This window comes from Fundulus heteroclitus, chromosome 13 (genome assembly GCF_011125445.2).
Source record: "Fundulus heteroclitus isolate FHET01 chromosome 13, MU-UCD_Fhet_4.1, whole genome shotgun sequence".
NCBI classification, from domain to species: Eukaryota; Metazoa; Chordata; class Actinopteri; order Cyprinodontiformes; family Fundulidae; genus Fundulus; species Fundulus heteroclitus.
In genome coordinates this window covers 37,847,362-37,866,871 of record NC_046373.1, presented here as the reverse complement: position 1 = coordinate 37,866,871, position 19,510 = coordinate 37,847,362, and the positions used below count along the sequence as shown (strand labels likewise).

Genomic DNA, 19,510 nt, shown 5'->3' with positions numbered 1-19,510 from the left:
ATGTATTTGCATCCAGGCGATGCAACACTACAGCGGTACCTTATTAATGCGTTTACGCGCTACAGGCAGTAACCGAGAAGTTAAAGTTATTTTCAGAACCAGCTTTCAGACTGAATAATCACAAAGAGGGACGATGACATGGGTGCGGTGCCAGCCCGACCTGGTTTCTGGTTCTGTGAGGAGACGACAACACGAACAAAGACTCATCTGCAGCTGCGAGGCGATTAGTGCATAAATGTAACCGGATCTGTTTGTGTTGATGTACAGAACGATCAGCACAAGCAGGACGATTTTCTCTGAGGGAGAAATGTCACATCTGAGGAGCAGCAAGGATAACAACACCTTATTATGTTCATCCACTTTTTCATTTAGCCTTGTTTCGGACATTTTAGGTTGTTGGAGGGTTTAAATGTAAAATGCAGCTCTTCAAACCTATAACACAATGATGCACACGTTCACATATTTGATTAAATGAGAAAAACAGCTAAACTTTCACTTTAAGGTGTTTTTCCCACTTTGACCCTCTGAGGATCAGGGATAAGAGTCAAAAAAGTTTAAATCCTTAAAACCAAACTACCGTGAGGTCGACGCACGCGACCAGTGGATGGAAACCTCACAGCTGTCCATAGGACATTTTACATAATTTGAATTACATTCAAATCTCATTAAAATGCTGTATAAGAACAAACCAACCATTCTAGTTGTCTATGCTGATGCCTTTTGAAAATGTGTTTTATTCTTGCTCTAAAAACACACCTGAGGAATCCGCCTGGGCCAATCAGGACGCGGTTCCTTCCGGGTTTAATCATAAAATTTTGTTTTTTTTGTTTTGGTATTTTAAAAACAGAAAACTTGTGAAGCATGTGGGTGACGGCTGCTCCGCTCTGTGTCATAATTAATCACTTTGAGATAAAAGATTATCTGTTGCGCTCCATCAAAGCCCAGCGAGGCTTGACGATGCAGCAGCAGTGTGATTACTGATTAAATTCCTCCTGCGGTCATGCTGGCTGACGTTCAGCTCACGATGACACGAATCCACTGAAGCGTCGCAGCTTCTCACCTGGGAACACCTTGCTGCCCTCGGCCGCCTGCCGTCCGGCCGTCCTGCAGGTGATGCGGCCGTCGGCCACGCTCTGGAGTTCACAGGGCAGGCCTGCAGAAAAAAGTCACACAGCAGCAGCTTTAAAATCTACAGGATCTGAGGAGAAACGGCAAACATTCAGTTCTTTGTGAGGCGCTCACATGCTAATGTCTGTTAGCACACCTTTAGTGTTTGTTTGGACATCCATGCAAATGACACAGTTCTGTGACTGACTTACATTTCTGCTAACGACCATTTGCACGCTAACTTCTGCGGGAATGTCTGCCTGACGCAATCACACAGTAATTTCTGTCTGTAAAGCTTCAGCTATCTGTCTTCTCTGACTCTTATCAGATGCTGAGGACTGTTTGCACACTTTTAGCTTCTCAGGAAGAGTTGAACGTCACGTCTGGATTCGGCTCTGTGTGAATTCTGATCCAGAGTCTCACCAACATTTCGCTGTGGCGACATGATGACAGTAAAGATTCTTGATTCTGAGGATTTCAGAGCTATAATCAACTGTTTAACGAGCTTTTAATGAGATAAAACAGGATCTTTTAGTTTCCCCAGGCACCAGAACCAACCCCACCCCTTAAATGGATGGGTTGGATCTTTTATGAAGTGGATTTCCATTTTTCTCTATGCATGAATTACAACTTTCTTTACTTTTAGATTATTTTTAGATGTTTTCACTACTAGAGCGAGCAAATATTTCAATCCATTGGTTTGAGTCAAAATTAAGAAAATCAAACATTTTGCACTTTATCCAAAATAGAGTTTTCATGAGATTAAAGCAGAACATCTCATGTATGGATCCATCCATCCATCTATTTCTGCATTAAGCCACTAATTCTTTAAGGTGATGTTAAATCTCTGATTATTGCAGGCTTAAAGTCTCTGATTGCATACTTTGGATTGTTTGCACTGGTTTAAAAGAACATTTTCCAGGGTGAGATGTCCGTCTTGTTCCAAACAACCTGTTTCCCCATCAGAACCGGCTGCATTGTGCGGCGCGTTGAGTGAAAGACGACCTGCTGAGTCACGGTGGCCACGGTCTGCTGAAGCTCTAATAAGCATCAGATTGTTTCCTTCCCTCTGTGACCCTTTTCTTTTGTCTGCATTTTGTCGTGTTAAAAGGATTATCTCCACTGCATGACTCTAAAACCTGAGGACATTCATCTATTCATGCAGAACATGTCTGAACATTTTGTATTGTCATGCATCAGGAAAACAGGTTCTGACAACTATTTCTAAAGATTCCTCTCCTCACGGTGACGTTTACCTCCAACAAGAACTCTGGCGGGTTCATCCGTCTGGTCGAAGAAGCGGCCGTGGATGGTCAGCAGCGTTCCCCCCAGGACGCTGCCCCTCGATGGAGAGACGGCGGTCACCTCTGGGCAGGAAGCACACAGGAGAATTAACACGGAGAAACCGGGCGTGGAACGCGCCGTGGTTCCGTCTGACGTACCTGCAAACGTTTGGAACATGGAGAGTTTGGACCGAGATGAGACCCAGTACAGGTTCTTTTCAGGGAGACTCCTAAAAATCAGGACGAACAAAGAGTTAAAGATTAAAAACTGAAGCATTTATGTTAACATATCCATTATTACAAAGGTTTTCTATTCTGTTCTATTCTGTTCTATTCCAGTGGTTCCCAAAGCGGGGGTCAGGACCCCCTGGGAGGCCCCTGACTGTGGAATGTTTACATGTTTTAATCTAGCACATTTATGCCTTTAGTCATAAAAAAAAATGTCTTCAAGGTTTATGACTATTGAACAGCATAAAATATCCGAGATTTTCTCGCAAATGTTATCTAAAACAAATCCTAGTTTCTTTAGTCCAAATTTATTCGTCTGTGGCCATTTTTTTTATTTTCTTTTATCAACAATGGCTGTAATACTTTTTGTATTTGTTATTTATTTTACTTCTTTGTAACTTACAAGATCACCATAGTTTACCATTTAATACAGGGGGAAGTCAGCGGTTTTTGAATTGCGAGAATAAATTGTAACTTTATTCTCGCAGTTTTATGACTAATTTCCAAAAAAAAAAAAGAAAAGACCCCAAACAGCCAAAATGGGGTCATCGGTCTCTAGTACTGTTATTTTGGGGGTTGCAGGCTGATAAGTTTAGGAACGCCTATTCTATTCTATTCTATTCTAGATGGAAGCGATAACCTTATAGGTGAGTTCATAATGAGGATATCAGTCTTAATTAATGCACAGGAATAAAATCTGTGCTTATTTAATCGTTTTCTACTGATTCCTTTGAGGAAAATGTTTCAGACGAGGTTTGCAGGACCTCTTTGGGTCAGAACATAAACTCTACTTCTGATGACCCGGTAAACCCAGATGTAGCAGCGCGGTGGAAGTCAGGGACGGTCCTGAGGAGGTTCTCCACCATCAGGGTGTCTCAGGAATCAGACTGAGACCCTGGGATGCACGGCTGGTAATAATAATCTCCTCCATCATTCAGAGGACAGCTGGAGTTCAGATGGAGACTACTCTGAAGCTGAAGGTCAGGGAAATGAAGACTGTTGGCTTGGGACTGAGTCCATGTTGCAGGTAGGTGAGTTCAAGCATCCCATCAGGTGGAGAGAGGAACAGTTTAGCAAACAATTCATGTTCCAACCTGCATCTGTGGCTCTGAGCTGCTGGTTACGACTGAAAGGAGGAAGAAGACGAGCAGCTGGAATGAGCTTCTCCTGTAGGCAGACCGGAGAACCTGAGAACGGAGCCAAGGCGGCAGGAGGACACACCCTGCTTCTTCCCATCAGGAGGTACCAGCACTGCTCCTACACGCCTTCCTCTCAGAGAAATGATCTCATCTGGGAACATTTTGGATTCCTAGGAAGCTAGGAAGGAAGCTAGGTGGCTAGGAAGGAAGCTAGGTAGCTAGGAAGGAAGCTATAGGTGGCTAGGAAGGAAGCTATGTAGCTAGGAAGGAAGCTATAGGTGGCTAGGAAGGAAGCTAGGTAGCTAGGAAGGAAGCTAGGTAGCTAGGAAGGAAGCTAGGTGGCTAGGAAGGAAGCTAGGTAGCTAGGAAGGAAGCTATGTAGCTAGGAAGGAAGCTATAGGTGGCTAGGAAGGAAGCTAGGTAGCTAGGAAGGAAGCTAGGTGGCTAGGAAGGAAGCTAGGTAGCTAGGAAGGAAGCTATAGGTAGCTAGGAAGGAAGCTATGTAGCTAGGAAGGAAGCTATAGGTGGCTAGGAAGGAAGCTAGGTAGCTAGGAAGGAAGCTAGGTAGCTAGGAAGGAAGCTAGGTAGCTAGGAAGGAAGCTAAGTGGCTAGGAAGGAAGCTATAGGTGGCTAGGAAGGAGGAGCTGTCGTTGGTGGGAACTGATGGTCACTTCACGGCGAGGGACGGATCCTCTAATTGAAGCATTTCTGTTATCAATTTCTCAGCGATGGTTGAACTTCCAGGAGCTGCTTGTGGTTCCAGAGCCGAGCATTTAAACCGCTCTGAAGAGAACCTCACCTTCCATAGTAATTGTCCAGGATGTAGCTCATGTTGTGATGACCTGCAGGGATGGAGACTGTTTAGAAGCTGGTTTAAAATGTGAAGAAACGTGTAGTTTTCATGCGGCTTCTTACCGACGTACGTCCCCGTCATCATGCAGCTCATGTAGCCCCAGTCAGAGGTTTCAGAGTCCAGCTGCAGGTTGAACCTTCACACACGGACAACACTGAGGTTAGTCTGCTGTTTGCCAGCTGGAGCTGAAGCATCCGGTCAAAGATCAGGGGAGATCGACAGCCAGACCACTTACAGCTCATCGGAGTTAGGCTTCAGCAGCTCACAGGGCATCCCTCCCATGTAGGACCTGCAGGAAAGAGAGCAGAAGGATTTCAAAGGTTCAGAAAGGTCCGAATAACAGCCGGCTGGTATGGAGGACCACAATTTAATGCATGAATAAATTAATTAATGAATGAATAAATTAAACATACAAATAATATATAAATCCATTTATAGATACAGTTTTTCCAATAATGTAATTAATAAAACTAATAATATGTGAATGAATATCAAACATTAATTAAAGAACAAAACACATATTTAATTCATTAAATAAGGCCATAGTTAATAAATAATAATAATTTAATAATAATAATAAAAATAATTTCTTAATAAATTGTTGGTTAAATGTACACATTTTTCCAGTGACTCTTTTTGGTAGAATTTTTCTGACTTCTTGGTATTTATGTAAACAGAGTCTTGCTAAAGTATTCACACCCACTCAACTTCTGCCTCGGTTGTTTACGCCACAAAACTCCAAAACTGTGGAGCTGAAGGAAAATTATTTTGTGGTTTTTAATGTTTTTTTCCATTTTAAATCTGAAAAGTGTGGCATGCATTAGCTTTCCCAGCAGCCAGCCTCTTTCTATCAGATCTGGACTTTGATTAGGCCATTCCAGGAAATCAACGTGCTCCCATCGTAGCTCCCATGGGTTGCTGTCCTTTATCAAACTGCAGCCAAGGCTTCTTCTGGCTTTCTTCTTATTAGTCTGCCCTCATATGTTCACATTTTTACCTATTTACAGATTTATTCCTTAATTCTGTTCTATAATCATTTTACACACATTGTTCTGGAGAAGTTGGGAGGACGAGTCTTTTAATGCGAGACATTTTGAAGGGATAATTTCTCATTTTGAGGTGGTGCCTTTTTAACCCTGTGTGACGGTAAACAATTCATTAATTTGCTTTTTCAGCTCTCCTGACCTGAGGAATCTGACGTCGTGTCCGTTGGAGCTCAGGTCCGTGTTGCTTCCGTAGACGTCGGAGTAGATCCGTCCCCGGATTGTGACCAGAGTGCCTGCAGGAGCGTTAAACACATTCGGTTAAAACGGAAAGGTGAGGCCGGACCCTGTTAGGTCCCGGGACGCTGCACAGGTCGTACCTGGGAGGCCGGTGACTGGACTCAGGGAGTAGATGGTCGGCGTGCGCCACCAGCGGGTCTGAGGACAGAATCAGAGGTGAGCACCAGGCAGGTGAAGAAGCAGAGAGCAGCAGGTGAGACCTACGTAGAGGCTGCAGTGGTAGGGTTTGTAGTTGCCGTTGCAGATGTTGTCATCAGGGATGGGAACGCCGTCCACGCTGACACGCACCACATACTGATCCTGCGGCATGGCTCTGTCAGGGACAGACGACGGTTACAGCTCAGAGGAGACATGTGACCCACGGACGGCCCGCGTGGCCAGGTGTGTCTGCGTACCTGGTGTAGCACAGGATCTGGTTGGCGTGGGTGGAGTCTCGCTCCACGTCGCACGGCACCGACAGCGTGTCCGACACCAGAGACACGCGGTTCCCAAACAGGTCGTCTTCTGGACTCAACTGGAACTGCCGCTCCTGAGCAAAGCCTGGGGAATCAAACCGTAGACCTCAGGTAAGCGGAAGGCCACAGGAGCCGGTTTGGTCTACAGAAACATCTGTGAGGAAAACGAGTCGAGACGCCGGCTTCAGGCTGAGGATCAGCTCCCAGGAGGAGAAAGGTGAGACAACTGAGGGACTTCCAGAGACAGACCAACCAAACGGAGGCTGTGATCAGCTGCTGTGATGGACAGATAACCAGGACTACAGAGATATTAGTACATTTTAGTAAAATGTTGCTTCAAAGGGGACATATCATATAAAATCCACTTTTTCAGCGTTTAAATCCATAATGTTGTGAGCTTGGAGTCTCTGGGAGAGCAGAATGCTGTCTCTCCAGGAGCTGCACAGATGTCTTTAGATTCTGTTAATCAGTTTTCTTATATTTCTATTACGTTTTTTGAACAATTGCGTCACAGTATTCGCTGCAGAGCTGCTAAACAACGTCATGGACTTTTCACAAATCCGTCATTATTTCTTGGAGTGATTTTGTAGTCCAAGGGTTAGGGGGTGTGAAGTGGCTCGTTAGATTTAAAGGGACGGCGCCAGAACGAGCTGTTCTCAGACGCAGCTCAGGACAGGGATAAAAGAGGCGGAGCATGGGGGGGGGGGGGGGGGGATTAATGAGGAAGTCAGACCAAAGCATCAGAGTTCCACTGCAGATAGACCCGAACGAGATGATTTAAATGTGAAAAGGAGGCACGACATGTCCCCTTTAATGTGTTTTTATTAATGTAAGTTGACCTTGAGAGTCTTTTAAAAGCACCTGGAAATAAATTATATATATATATATATATATATATATATATATATATAGAAGTTGGCATATATGCCGCCAGCATTTTTAACACTATTTCTTCTGATTTTCATAAGCAATTTGCTTATGAAAAGCCTCTTTAGACAATATGAGGCCAGACTGTTGTTCACTCACATGAAATGTAGAAAAATTCAATTTTCATCTCTTGCTAAATAGATTGTTTGACCTCAATGGGATTTAACTGGTTAAAGAAAAATTGTCTTTTCTGGCAGTTTGTGACCGTGTAAGCAATGATGCACACGGTGCTGTGAAATATCTCTTTATTCCTTTATTAACTAAATGTTTCCTTTGAATGTCTGAATGCATAAAATGGAGAAAATACGTCATTATCAGTTTGTATTGCTGATTGTTAGCAGCACAGCTACTAGCAAATTATTTCTAGGTGTTGTCGATGAATTCAACTTAAAGTCACATTTTCATGTGAATCTATGAGAATTCTGAGCCAATCTCACTCAAATTTCATTATAGTCACATAAAGACAATAAAAAAGCTCATTTAGTAACTTTATTAAGAAGTAAAGTTAAAAACTTTCAGGTAAATTACACAGAGACGAGTCCAGCTTCACCTGTAGGACGTTTTAATGTAGAATCTGTTTTCTTTAGATGACAGTAAATTAAACCCGGTCCATCGGTTCATGGAAGGAGAAATGACTGACAGAATATTCTGTAGATGGACCGGACCCGCGGTTTCTGATCCGGCACCGCAGTAAAGAGCCATTTATCTGTTTGTTAAGAACCCAGAACCCATTTCTATCTGCTGTGCTTCAGAATCTAAGTTAGATAAAATTAGGAGATTCCTCCATTATACCACAGTAGGGAAATTCGGACGAGATGACAGCAAAACACCAACAGAGTTACTATAAACTATAAAAACTACTATAAAAAAGCAGCTAATCTAATCTGAAGTTAGTTCTAAAGCTTTATCAGAAAGGCCAAAATAAAAGTAAGAATAAATACCAATGTCAGTGCTGCAGAATTATTGATAATATGGCATCTTCAGGTTAAAAAGGATGAAATATTCATTAAGTTAAACATTAAAACATTAAAAATAATGGAAAACCACCAGCCTGTTTACAGAACGATGTGAGATAATATGTAAGATTCCTGATGAGATGAGAACCCGTGCAACCATCAGCATGTTGGAAACATTTAACACTTAAATCAGTGACTGCGTTGTTCTACAAATACAGCAGAATAATCCAGTAAATCTTCCTGAAAACACATTTCATGGTCGCTGACATGTAAAGGCGTAAAAAAGGACGATTTCTAAGGATTTCTATGGTTAAGATGCTCCAAAATAAATAATAAATTAGACCAGTCAATTAGTCCTCACTGAGCAAATAGCCTCTGAATGCAGTTTATGGCTCCTCAGGTCTGATCCGTTCCACGGGGAATATGTTGTCAGAGGCATCCAAACTTTGGACCAAAATCACACAAAAAACAAACAAAAACCTGAAAAAATTATTTTGTGATTTCTTTTTTACTTGCACAACAATAAACTAATAAAGCAATAATTTAGTGAAACAGAAAATCAGATTTTTCTAAGAAAGGGAAAGACAAGTTAACGTAGATACAAAACATTTGCCCCATTAAAAGGAATCCAGTTAGTAAGTCTAAGTCTAAAAATCTTCTTGGTGCGACTGAAACAAATATCCGGTCTATTTTCAGCAATAAGAACTCCTTGCTGATGAATGTAGAGATTACATCTGATTGTGATTCTGAAATTAATTAAAAGCAGATTTGGATGCAGCACAGTCTGATAAAAGCGTCTGGATGGATGTAAATCTATTCACTACGAATTTAACGAGAAATCAAAAAGCCTCGTTATGAAAAGACTCACAGCCTGGGCTGGTTTTACACTAATTAAACATTAAAGAGTCTTCATCTGTATCATCCACCTCTAGGGGGAACATTTTTATAAATTCTGACCCCAAATCAGTCCAGAGTCCCCTGGGCCGTTCTTTGGAGTCCCCTGATCAAAGCTACAGCAACCATAAATATAATATATGCTAATTTAACACTAACCATAATGCAGACATCTCCAACCTTCCACCTCCAGTGCCAGCAGGTAAACCTGCAGATCTTACCGTCTCCAATGATGGTGAGTCTCGTCGCTCCTGCAGTGCTCCCCACATGCGGCTCAACATACCTGACCCTCTGCGCACCTGAGGAGAAGAAAAAAAACCCAACAGGTATTTATAGATTTACTCTCCCTGTGTCCAGGTTCTAAAGAAACCCACAGGGTGAGAACATTAGGAACCAGGCAGTGTTTCTTACAGCAGCAGCACCAGAGAACGATGAGGAGAGCCGCCGGCCTCCATAAGGACTCCATCCTGGAGACGTCCCAGATTTCCCTGCGGCTCCACCTGCGCTACCTGCACAGGTAAAAGGATTCAATCACCGTTAAAACTCAGTTTTATCTGCTTCAGCTTCTCTTTTTAAAACTCAGACCAGCATAAAAAAAGCTAAACCTGTAGCTGAACATGCCGGGAATTTATTCTGACTTTGCAGCAGAGAGCCGTCCTGAAATTAGCCAAACTCACCTGTCGTCAGGTTGAAACTGAAGCTGAGCGGCTGAAAGGATCAGAGAGAAGCAAACGCAGCGTTTGCATCCTGTCAGGTGAAGTGAGTCTTTATGGGCGCTGAAGCCTCCGCCTCTCACCTGTGAGTGGGAGGAGTCAGCCGGTCCCGGGCAGGTCGGCCTACCTGCAGGTAGGTTTTACCTGGGATAGCAAAGCTGCAGAAGGAAAACCTCCAGATGGAGTATAAGTCAGGGTTTGATGGAAGGTCCTCGCTAATATCAGCATCCTGCAGCTTACAGCAGAGTTAATGAGCCTGGATCATCACGGCATTATTTATTCCCATTTAAAATGACAAAAGTGAAGAGATTTCTCTCTGTTTCTGTTTTTTCATTGATATAGAAACACTGAATTATATTTATACCAAATTAATTCAAGGATAAAAGAAGGAAATACATTTATTTGCTATGTAGACCTTTAGAATAAATGTCAACCACTAGTGTGATAATTAAAGGACCGATCAGCAGTGATGGCCTTGATTTGACATGATTTGGTCCAGAAACAGCAGCGGAGCCAGTTTGTGCGGCGCGGCCACCAGGGGGCGTCAGATGTTCTCCATCAGGCAGTAACCGAAGCGACTGACGGTCAGAGCAACGCCTGCAGCATACGGAGCAAACATGGCAGGAGGGTTTGACGTCTGTGGGCCCCATCAGGTTCCCATCAAACATCGGACTCATCTAAAAGATCCGAGCTTCAACAGCTCAGCTTAACCTCTAAATTCATTCACTTCAGCCACTTTATTCTTTGGCTTTTACCACTAGTGAGCCTTAGTTTTCGTTTTAAACTGGTTTTATTGTTTCTTTAAAGCATTTTCATGCATTATCTTTTTATCGTAGTCTTTTTGATGGATGTATCTTAGCTTGTGGCGATGTGCAGCTCTTTGTTTCCGCTGTTGGCTGTTTATAATAATGGGCAACTGTTGAGTAATCGTCTGGCAATCAGAAGGTTGTGGGTTTGATTCCAGCTTCCCCTTGCCAAATGTTGATGTGCCCCTGGGCAAGGCACTTAACCCCAAGTTGCTTACCGAGCTGCGTCTCAGTGTATAAATGTGTTAGTGAGAGCGACTGGGTGAATGTGGTTATAGTGTGCAGCGCTTTGGATGGTCAGCATGACTGGAAAAGCGCTTTATAAATAAAGGTGGTATGGTATCGACTCTAAATTCAGTCATCTTTATGAGCTTTGGTCATCTTTGGCTCCTGGGTTAGGTTAAAGTTTAGCTTCCTATCAGGTCGGGATACCAGCTCTCACTAAAGTAAGTAAAATGTTCTTGAATTGAGTCTATTTGTCCTTGATTTGAGCAGGTAAATAAAATAATCTGCCCATAGAATGAGTGTTTTGACCCCTAACAAAGATAATTAGACAAACTGCACTTGAAATAAGATGGTGGAGATGATTTGTTCCTATTTTTAAGTGCAATAAATCTTATTCTAATGGCAGATCATCTTATTTAGCTGCTCAAATCAAGGACAAATGGATTAATTTCAGGAAAATTTTACTGATTTTTTGTTCCATTTTTGCAGTTATTCATTTGTAAAGCAAAGTCATGGGTAATAAATCGCTGTACATGTTTCATTACAGCAGACATGCTGGAGCCGTAGGTGGCGCCGTTGCATTGCAGCAAGGAGGTTCTGGGTTGAGATCCTGTGAGGACAACCTGGGATGGATCGGTTCTGTACAGGTGATGGATTAATGGATCTAAAAACTAAAAAGTGTTTTTTAAGGTCTCCTCCATGAGAAGGACGGGTCAGAGGGACCAGAACCTTTCTGAACATTAAAGCTGTTCACATCTGTTTTAATAACGCCTGAAACCTCATTTCCTCTCAGTTGGGTTTTGGTTCTGGAGCAGCAGAACCTCCTGTCTTGTATTGGATCAGATTCTAGGTTTTATCCAAACTAAACTGGGTTTTTGGTGATTTTGACTCTGATAAAACGACCGATCCCCTCCTGATTCTACCGTCCTGCTCCTGGTAGACCCAGTCACTGCCAGCGCCGTCGCCGGGCTTCCTGTGGACCAAACTGCATCCAATCGGACCCGTCCTGCACAGAACTGGGCTGTTCTCGTCACTGAGAGGCTTTTCATGGAGACCAGCAGACCCTGGTGATCTGGAACGTCTGTGGAGGTCTTCTGCTCGCTGGAGACACCTGGAACCGTCAGGTGATTGGTTCCCTGGATGGGATGAAGATGCAGGCCTCCTGAAGAAGGTCCTGGGAGGTTTTAGCAGCGCCACCAGGTGGTGAAAGACAGGAAGGACCAGAAAAATACCAGCAGGTTCATACGTGTTAAATTACTGCAGGAATAAATTTAGTTTATTAGTATGGAGATGACTTTTAAACGAGACTTTTTTTTTTAACGATGAACGACCAAATAAAACTAAAGATTTGACCTGATGATGAAACTGAAACTGAAGTTTATTCTGCTTTCTGGTCATTTTTCCTCTAGATCAGCGGTTCTGGACCCCCTAGATTTTATATAGCAAATGTAAGCCTTTAATCGTGAAAAATTATTCATATTCTCTTGAGTATTTACGGTTTTTAGACATCAGAGAGCTATTTTTCTTCTAGAAAATATGTCAAATCTGAAATCTACTGCAATTCACTGAAATTTTCAAGTTGTATGCAACGAAATTTCGTTCTGTGCGCACTCTGTGCATACAAGATGACAAATAAAGTTGTCTAAGTCTAAGTCAAATTAATCTCTTGGCCAATAATTCATTTATTCAATCGACGATGGCCCTAATACGATTTTCTGTGTAAATTATGAGAATAAAGTCATATCAGGTGTGCATAATAATTTGATGCTGATGTGCTAAAGATGTTTAGTATTTTCTTATTTATAAAACCAAAACAACAAAATATAACTTTACAAAATGCTCAACGTTCTTTATTTTAACACAGGGTGAAGACTGAGAGCTTTTTTTCCTGATAGTTGTCATAAAATTAGGTCCAAAGTGGCTGGAAGGCTGGAAAGTTTGGGAAATAAACTTCCTGTTGGGAAGATTGATGCTGACGTCTGGTTCTGAGCCAAAGGACCACTGAGCTAACCTGACAACAGCCAGATGCATGTATCACTCCGCCTAGCTTCACTCAGGCGGAGTGATAATTCATTCCTGCTTTAATTCTCTTTAATAACAGGAGGTTTATTTTGGTGTTTAAGCAGCGCTCTGACCGGCTGCTTCGCTTCAGATCAGCATTCCTCCTCTGAATGAGACCGGCGGGGACAGCGAGTCCAGAACAGAGTCGTCTGAAGGCTGAACACACACACCAACAAACCCGTCACTGTTTCTAAAGCTGGACCATCAGCAGAGAACGGCTCCCGGTCCAACGGAGGATTCTCAAAGCGACGAACAAAAGCAGACATGTTGTCCAGCAGGTTCAGTGAGAAGAGACGTGAGAACATCCGAGCATCTCCTCCTCTGATGGAAGGAGGTGATTCTGCAGAACAAGAAGCGGACCTGCTGCGGCGCCAGATGTTTCACCACAACCACCATTTCCTCCCAAAGAAACAGAATCTCCACGTCAGTGAAGATGAAGCTTAGATGTTTCACTTTCACGTTCCACCTTCTCTTCGTCTCCAGCGGCTCCATGTGAGGAAGGCTGCGGGTCTGGAGGGCATCATCTCCAGGCTCCTGAGGTGCCGCGTGGCATTATGGGACACCAGCATGAAGCTGTGGAGGGGGCCTCAGGGCGTGATAAAGAGCGATAACAGAACTTTTACCCTGAATCCATCAAAGATTCTGGGGGCTTTCAGGATGCAAACCTACGGTGGACAGCAGTGGCCTCTGACCCGTCTGCATCCAGAACCATCAGCAGTTAGCAGAACCTGCTGGAGTTACTCTGGAGAACCTTTGTCCCGCTCTACAGCGGCTCAGTGGAACCAGACCTGCTGCCTTCAGAACCACGAGCAGAACTTTTCTCCAGGATGATGGAGAATCAGAGGCCTGGCTGAGGAAGAGGAGGGTCTCCAGGAGAGGATGCTGAAGATGGCCATCTGGCATGTCTGGTGTTGAAGGAAGACCTTTACATGTTTTTATCTGATTGGGTCGCGTGTCTGGACTTCAGGAAGAGCAGCTGCAGCCTCTGGGCTCCACGGGTCAGAATAACACCTGGACCTCCTCAGAGGTCAGGATCCTCAGCGACAGAAGAGCTTCAGACTGACATTAGTTTAAAGGTTTTCTGAGACACTCAGACATTCCTGCGTCTTCACGGCGACACGCAGACAAAGACATTTCTGTCATAACTTCTACCTTCACATCTCTGAGACGCGTCTGTCGTCAGCCTGTCTGAGGAAAGACGAGCAGGCGGCAGTCAGAAGGCGGGACTTTATTGGTTTTCATCAACGCAGCAGCAAAACAAAGCAAACACAAATCCCCTCCAGGCGTTCATCACAACATCAGTTCACATTTGATTGACAGGTTGGAGCAGCGGCTCTCACACGGCGGCGTGCTGCACCAGAAAGGCCCGGATTCTCTGCAGGAGCTCCTTCTTCACGCTGTCCGGTACGAGCGCTGCAGGAGACACAAGCAGAGGGATGAGACGCCGCGACACCGCAGCCTGACCAGCAGCCTGACCAGCAGCCTGACCAGCAGTCTGACCAGCAGCTGTTTGGTTTTATATTAAAAAGGATAAAATAGATCAGTTTCCTTTTTACTCAGCAATGAATCAATTAAACACAAATCAATGAAACAAAGTAGAAAAGAACAAAGTTTTCTAACTTTCTGGGTCGAATCTTTTCTATAATTACTCTAGAAAACCTTTCGTCTGTTCACAGCAACAAAAAGCTATTATGATATTAAAATGAAAAGCACAAAAACAATAATCATCTTTATTGTCTTTGCGACATAAATTGTAGTGGAACATGTCGTCTGCATGTAACCCGTCCCGCAGGGATCAGCGGGCCGCCACTGGGTGGCGCCAGCGGACCAGTCTGGGCCTGAGGGCCTTGCTCAGGGACTCAGAGCGGCAGTCTGTGGGAGTGGAACCAGGAACCTGGCAGCCTCTCACTGGGCTGCGTCTATTTTAATAGAATAAAAATGGACCAAACATGCAGAGAAAATGTCATCCTGGGCTTTATTAATGGAACCAGGTGTGAGGATCATCTTCAGGGTTTCATCTGGATGTTTGGTCTGTAAATGTATTCCTTTTTGTTTTTCCTTTACAGAAATAACCTGTTTAAATGTTAACAGATGTGATAAAATGAGTCCACTTTATAGACTTTATGGCTCTGTTATGATTTTATGGTGCATTTATTCATCTTTTAAACAGAAAAACACAAACATGTACCACTAATGAGATTCTTTCTTAGCCTGAAATGATCTGCATAATTTGTTTTATTCTGTCTGCGCTTCCTGTTTTAACGTTTAGAAGAACCAGTCGGTGGACCAACATGAACATTTAGGATAATTTCCCTTTTTCCTGCAGCTCTAACTCAGCTTTGTGTTCAGGGCTCCGGTTCAGGGCGCTACCTCGGCCTTTGGGCGTCACTTCGGTGACGAGGTCCTCCACGGTGACGTGCTCCAGACCTTTCTCTCTGATCACATCTGCAGACACACAGGCACAGCTTTATTCATCACCAGCGTCACCAGTGGGAAATAATCCACTTTACATCAATTCTCTGCTCCTCCGCAGGTTTGAGGCTGAGGGAAACGCCGCCTCAGGTGGAAACAACACGGGACAGATTATATCTGCTCAGCATTTATCAGACAGAAATGCAGTGAAACTGGGTTACTGCTCGCTTCCCTGGCTGAGATAGATGTGAAGAAAATTAAACAGAATATGTAAAAATGATGATGTTTCAAGGCTTTGGTCCTCATTCTGCTACATGAGAGACAGAAAAGGAGCTTTTAGCATTGATTTATCTTTGATGACAGCCTTTCTCTATAATCTGAGACACGTTTTAATCCCACTCACCGACTGCTGTGGTAGCAAAGTTTCTGAGTTGCTGACAGATTTATTGAAACTTGTTCATAAACGGACAGAAAGGCCATTTTACTGCTGGTCTTCACCTCCAGATCCTACAGAACAGAACCGGGCTTCTGGTTAAACTGGATCTATTTTCTGAATGCTTAGAAACAAGCAGAAAGTTTGAGAAATGAGCCGTTCTGGTTTGGGCTGGACCCTAAAAAGACGATGAAAACCCAGTAAACCAGGAGCTGCTGATCAGATCACTGAGGAACCTCTGAAGGAACCTCCATAACCTTTACTGCTCTGGAGCCTGCAGGTGTGTTAAGAAGGAGAAAGAACCAAGATGGCAGCAGGACTGAAGTTAGCAGAGCTGCTCCTGGAGGAAGAACCAGAGATGATGGACCATGATGGAGGAACCATGATGGACAGGACCATGGTGGAGGAACCATGATGGAGGAACCATGATGGAGGAACCATGATGGACAGAACCATGATGGAGGAACCATGATGGAGGAACCATGATGGACAGAACCATGATGGAGGAACCATGGTGGAGGAACCATGATGGAGGAACCATGGTGGAGGAACATGGTGGAGGAACCATGATGGAGGAACCATGATGGACAGAACCATGATGGAGGAACCATGATGGAGGACCATGGTGGAGGAACCATGGTGGAGGAACCATGGTGGAGGAACCATGATGGAGGACCATGGTGGAGGAACCATGATGGACAGAACCATGATGGAGGAACCATGATGGAGGAACCATGATGGAGGACCATGGTGGAGGAACCATGATGGACAGAACCATGATGGAGGAACCATGATGGACAGAACCATGATGGAGGAACCATGGTGGAGGAACCATGGTGGAGGAACCATGATGGAGGACCATGGTGGAGGAACCATGATGGACAGAACCATGATGGAGGAACCATGATGGACAGAACCATAATGGAGGAACCATGATGGAGGAACCATGACGGAGGAACCATGATGGACAGAACCATGATGGAGGAACCATGACGGAGGAACCATGATGGAGGAATCATGGTGGAGGAACCATGATGGACAGAACCATGATGGAGGAACCATGATGGAGGAATCATGGTGGAGGAACCATGATGGACAGAACCATGATGGAGGAACCATGATGGAGGAACCATGACGGAGGAACCATGATGGACAGAACCATGATGGAGGAACCATGACGGAGGAACCATGACGGAGGAACCATGATGGAGGAATCATGGTGTAGGAACCATGATGGAGGAACCATGGTGGAGGAACCATGATGGACAGAACCATGATGGAGGAACCATGATGGAGGAATCATGGTGGAGGAACCATGATGGACAGAACCATGATGGAGGAACCATGATGGAGGAACCATGATGGACAGAACCATAATGGAGGAACCATGATGGAGGAACCATGACGGAGGAACCATGATGGACAGAACCATGATGGAGGAACCATGACGGAGGAACCATGACGGAGGAACCATGATGGAGGAATCATGGTGTAGGAACCATGATGGAGGAACCATGGTGGAGGAACCATGATGGACAGAACCATGATGGAGGAACCATGACGGAGGAACCATGACGGAGGAACCATGATGGAGGAATCATGGTGTAGGAACCATGATGGAGGAACCATGGTGGAGGAACCATGATGGACAGAACCATGATGGAGGAACCATGGTGGACAGAACCATGATGGAGGAACCATGATGGAGGAACCATGATGGACAGAACCATAATGGAGGAACCATGATGGAGGAACCATGACGGAGGAACCATGATGGACAGAACCATGATGGAGGAACCATGACGGAGGAACCATGACGGAGGAACCATGATGGAGGAATCATGGTGTAGGAACCATGATGGAGGAACCATGGTGGAGGAACCATGATGGACAGAACCATGATGGAGGAACCATGACGGAGGAACCATGACGGAGGAACCATGATGGAGGAATCATGGTGTAGGAACCATGATGGAGGAACCATGGTGGAGGAACCATGATGGACAGAACCATGATGGAGGAATCATGGTGTAGGAACCATGATGGAGGAACCATGGTGGAGGAACCATGATGGACAGAACCATGATGGAGGAACCATGACGGAGGAACCATGACGGAGGAACCATGATGGAGGAATCATGGTGTAGGAACCATGATGGAGGAACCATGGTGGAGGAACCATGATGGACAGAACCATGATGGAGGAACCATGGTGGACAGAACCATGATGGAGGAACCATGATGGAGGAACCATGATGGAGGAACCATGATGGAGGAACCAAACACAGCTGATCAGCAGAAACACCTGACAGCAGCTGTGAAGCACGGTGGAGGAGGGGTGCTGATGTGGGCTTGTAGTGCCGCCTCAGGTCTCCTAGACGACCATAAACTTGTCTGTCTTCCAAAGTATTCTGGAGTTCCCTGTGAGGTCAGGAGAACCGAAGCTCGGTCCAAACGGGCCCGTCAGCAGAATAATGATCCAGACCGAGCAGCTGATCTACAACAGAGCTGCTGAAAAAAAGAAGAACCAAGGTGTTGTAATGGCCTAGTCAAAGTCCAGACCTCAGTCTGACTGAAACGCTGTGGTGAGACCTTCAGAGAGCCGAGCAGAAACCTCGGTGAGCTGAAGGAGGTTCTACGAGCTGCTGGGTCACCACGTTTGGATTCATCTAAACAAATTTAGAGCTTCTTAACAGATGAAATGAGCTGAGCTGCAGTAAAATCAGATGAAACCTTTGCAGTGAGCTTTCAGCTGATCCTTCCATCCACACTCCACCAGCTTGGCCCTGAGGAGCTCCTTCAGCCTGCAGACAGACCCAGACAGGTCCAGTTAATGCTTCATCATCATCATCATCATCATCATCATCAGGTCTCTGCAGGGGAACCAGGCTCCGCGCACACTCACCTCTCCCTCTCTCCCATCTCTATCAGCTTCTGGTTGATGGCGGCTCTCATCTGGTACTCTTTGCTCATGATCTGCTCGGAACCGAACGCATTCGCCAGAACTGGGTCTACAGGCGGCGCGGCGCTGACGGTCCAAACATACCGTTAAATCTTCCCTTTGTTAGGACGGACCCTCCGGAAGATCCGAGCCTCGATGGTTCCGCCTGAGACAGTTTATCCACTTCCGGTCCACTAACGGACCCATTCCCTTCAGAGACACTTTTTAAATAATACTAAACACGCATAGAGATATTAATATGTTTAAAAGTTACGTTAAATGCGTGTTTCTGAGATAAACAGACCAGGAACTCAACCTCCCATGATGCATCTGGGGGTGCGCCGTGAAGTCGCTCCGTGTGGAAACAGGAAAACGTGAATCTTCATCTCCAGCGTTTCCTGCAGCAGTTCGGGCTCAGTTCGGTTCGGGACCAAGTCCAAACCCATTAAAGCTGATGGCTGCAGCGAACTACACCCTGAAGGTCAACCGGGACCTTCTGGACCCGAACTTTGAGAGTTACCGGCTGTCCCTGGACCCCATCCCGACCTACACCGTGGACCTGGACGCAGGTGAGCGGGACCGGCTCCGGGGTTCTGGGTCGGCCCAGTTGCATTCAGAAACAGTGCTGAGTGTATTGGACCTGGTGGTTCCGATTTTTATCCAAACCTCCGGGCCCAGCCCTCATTCCCGTTTTACCAGAATTTCCTGTGATTAAATCGCAATGAATCCAAAGTTCTGGAGGCCTTTCACGGTTTTATTTGGGCTTAAACCTGGAACCAGACTAGCAGAACCAC

General features: G+C 44.9%; 3 protein-coding genes across 3 annotated transcripts in view; 1 reads left to right on the top strand and 2 right to left on the bottom strand.

Annotated features, from left to right (window-relative positions):
• The window catches only part of pkhd1l1.1 (PKHD1 like 1, tandem duplicate 1), a 52,796-nt gene extending 43,164 nt beyond the window's left edge, over nucleotides 1–9,632 (bottom strand). Inside the window, exons 1-12 of the mRNA XM_036145678.1 lie at nucleotides 9,537–9,632; nucleotides 9,347–9,424; nucleotides 6,289–6,433; nucleotides 6,098–6,206; nucleotides 5,974–6,031; nucleotides 5,796–5,889; nucleotides 4,846–4,899; nucleotides 4,673–4,746; nucleotides 4,557–4,599; nucleotides 2,550–2,620; nucleotides 2,364–2,474; nucleotides 1,061–1,153 (exon numbers count right to left, since the gene is read on the bottom strand). Of these exons, the coding sequence (XP_036001571.1) occupies nucleotides 1,061–1,153; nucleotides 2,364–2,474; nucleotides 2,550–2,620; nucleotides 4,557–4,599; nucleotides 4,673–4,746; nucleotides 4,846–4,899; nucleotides 5,796–5,889; nucleotides 5,974–6,031; nucleotides 6,098–6,206; nucleotides 6,289–6,433; nucleotides 9,347–9,424; nucleotides 9,537–9,591 (985 nt within the window). The 5' untranslated portion in view covers nucleotides 9,592–9,632. The remainder of the gene's footprint in view (nucleotides 1–1,060; nucleotides 1,154–2,363; nucleotides 2,475–2,549; nucleotides 2,621–4,556; nucleotides 4,600–4,672; nucleotides 4,747–4,845; nucleotides 4,900–5,795; nucleotides 5,890–5,973; nucleotides 6,032–6,097; nucleotides 6,207–6,288; nucleotides 6,434–9,346; nucleotides 9,425–9,536) is intronic.
• A 4,506-nt stretch (nucleotides 9,633–14,138) lies between these two features.
• Nucleotides 14,139–18,866, bottom strand: LOC105918882 (transcription and mRNA export factor ENY2). The gene is made up of 4 exons (XM_012854053.3): nucleotides 18,681–18,866; nucleotides 18,509–18,579; nucleotides 15,301–15,375; nucleotides 14,139–14,343 (listed from the first exon to the last, which is right to left on the bottom strand). Exons 1-4 carry the CDS (start codon nucleotides 18,746–18,748, stop codon nucleotides 14,267–14,269), a joined length of 291 nt encoding a protein of 96 aa, XP_012709507.1. The 5' UTR covers nucleotides 18,749–18,866; the 3' UTR covers nucleotides 14,139–14,266.
• A 108-nt stretch (nucleotides 18,867–18,974) lies between these two features.
• Nucleotides 18,975–19,510, top strand: part of nudcd1 (NudC domain containing 1) — a 22,056-nt gene continuing 21,520 nt past the window's right edge. The window contains exon 1 of the mRNA XM_012854045.3: nucleotides 18,975–19,285. Coding sequence (XP_012709499.2) covers nucleotides 19,171–19,285 — 115 coding nt within the window. The 5' untranslated portion in view covers nucleotides 18,975–19,170. The remainder of the gene's footprint in view (nucleotides 19,286–19,510) is intronic.

Bases quoted from the DNA above. Each gene is read 5' to 3' on its own strand.
- LOC105918882 (XM_012854053.3), bottom strand. From the start codon at position 18,748: ATGAGCAAAGAGTACCAGATGAGAGCCGCCATCAACCAGAAGCTGATA. The intron at 18,580-18,680 runs GTGAGTGTGCGC...GTCTGTCTGCAG, and splicing joins GAGATGGGAGAGAGGGAGAG to GCTGAAGGAGCTCCTCAGGG. The intron at 15,376-18,508 runs GTTTCATCTGAT...GTGTGTCTGCAG, and splicing joins GCTGAAAGCTCACTGCAAAG to ATGTGATCAGAGAGAAAGGT.